Raw genomic sequence first — 1,994 nt, 5'->3', positions numbered from 1 at the left:
CGCAACATGGATTTCCGTGCTGGCATGCAACAACCCCGCGCGCGCAGCTCCGGGTCCGCCGCCGCTTTCTCTGAGCAGGACTCGGAATGGCTGCGGAAGTGACAGACAATCGATAAAGTGGAGTTTTCGGCAAAACTACAGATAGAAAGCACCAAAGGAATCACTTAATTACACAAGCATGCAAACACAGCTATATATCAGAATCTTAACAATACAGTCCAACTAGATATTGACCGCGCGAGGAGGACAACCCAAGATAAAGAATTCCTCTGTAGAGGTGGTCAGGCGATGGTTCAGTGATGAATCTTGTAGTCTTCCCTCATATATTCCGACAGAGGGCGTCCCTGTCAGACATCTCTCATACATTCCAACAGAGGGCGTCACATTTAGACTTCTCTGATACATTCCAACAGAGGGCGTCCGAATCAGACATCTCTCTAACATTCCAACATAAGTCGTCCCTGTCAGACTTCTCTCACATAGCGTCCCAGTCATATATCTCTGATACATTCCAACAGAGGGCGTCCCAGTCAGATATCTCTGATACATTCCAACAGAGGGCGTCCCTGTCAGACATCTCTCATACATTCCAACAGAGGGCGTCCGAATCAGACATCTCTCTCATATACCAACAGAGGGCGTCCCTGTCAGACTTCTCTCATAAATTATCATCCGACAGAGGGCGTCCCAGTCAGACATCTCTAATACATTCTGACAAAGAGCGTCCCGTTTATATTTCTCTCACACTCCGACAGAGGGCGTCTTTGTCAGACTTCTCTCATACATTCCAAAGGAGAGTGTTCTTGTCAGACTTCTCTCATATATTCCGACAGAGGACGTCCATGTTATATCTTCCATGTACATTCCGACAGACGGTGTACATTTTAAATGTTTCTCATATACATGTATTCCGACAGAGGACGTCCATGTTATATTTTTCTCATACATTCAGACAGAGGTTGAACCTGCTTATTTTCCCGCATGTTTTCCCACAGAGGGCGTCATTGCGATATTTTTTCATGTATTCCGACGGAGTGCGTACCTGCCAGATTTTTCTCATGTATTACGACAGAGGTTGACCTTGCTAGATGTTTTCTCTTATACATTCTGGCATATAGCGTCCATGTTAGATTTTCTCATGCATATTGACAGAGTACCTTTTAGATCTTTCTCCTACATTACGGCAGAGGTCGTCCTTTATATTAAAAAAACTCAATTATAAATTGATCAAACAAAGCTATCAGAACAAAGCCATATGACATTTACATCAGCATTACTATTGATATTCTATAAAATTCACACAGCATGGCCACCCAAAAACTCACGAGAATCACAATTTATTGTACACAAATTAAAAAAATGGTCAAAAACTCAACTCCAACCGCTGTCGGCAAATTAACATCAAACTATTGTTACCAAGATAACAATTAAACCATGAAATACATTGTAACATTGATTACTGAAACTTGATTATCATTTACATCAGATATCTCACCAACTATCAAAGCACATGACGAAAAGGATACCCTTGAGCAATACAAGAAAAGCCTGGCAAATTATGTATATTTGAAAAAATCAGATACTGGTATGGAAATGCTTAAATGTAGGAAAATTTAGGTAATTAAGTGTGGTTATTACATAGTATTGTAAGAGGTAGGATAATTTACATAATACAGTGTGTTTACTACATTGTAAGGGATAATTCGGTCTGTTCATATTAAGCGCAGCCAAGCAACTATCACCTCGGAACCCCCGGGGAATGTAACACGCTCAAAACTCATCAGCAAGTCTCGTGCATCGCCTATCAAAGATCTCAACCATATCTCTCCTCATTTTCAAATCACGTCTTGGGACATAACCTTATCGGAGGTGTTCATTTTCCAGGAAAGCTTGGCTTATCATCGGACAAGTTTATTGTGACCAAACCGTCCTCTGTAATTCCGACAGAACAAAATATGACGAATAATAGGATTTATGCCCTTTCGTGAAATAAA

The 1,994-nt window shown here is 41.1% G+C and overlaps 1 protein-coding gene across 1 annotated transcript in view; it reads left to right on the top strand.

Moving 5' to 3' along the window:
• The first annotated feature begins 299 nt into the window (after window positions 1-299).
• Window positions 300-1,994, top strand: part of LOC117326526 — a 2,865-nt gene continuing 1,170 nt past the window's right edge. Inside the window, exon 1 of the mRNA XM_033883283.1 lies at window positions 300-805. Coding sequence (XP_033739174.1) covers window positions 300-805 — 506 coding nt within the window. The remainder of the gene's footprint in view (window positions 806-1,994) is intronic.

The sequence above is a fragment of the Pecten maximus genome, chromosome 4, assembly GCF_902652985.1.
Source record: "Pecten maximus chromosome 4, xPecMax1.1, whole genome shotgun sequence".
Classification (NCBI taxonomy): Eukaryota; Metazoa; Mollusca; class Bivalvia; order Pectinida; family Pectinidae; genus Pecten; species Pecten maximus.
Note: the sequence above shows the minus strand (reverse complement) of the source record. Positions and strands in the feature narration are given on the sequence as shown.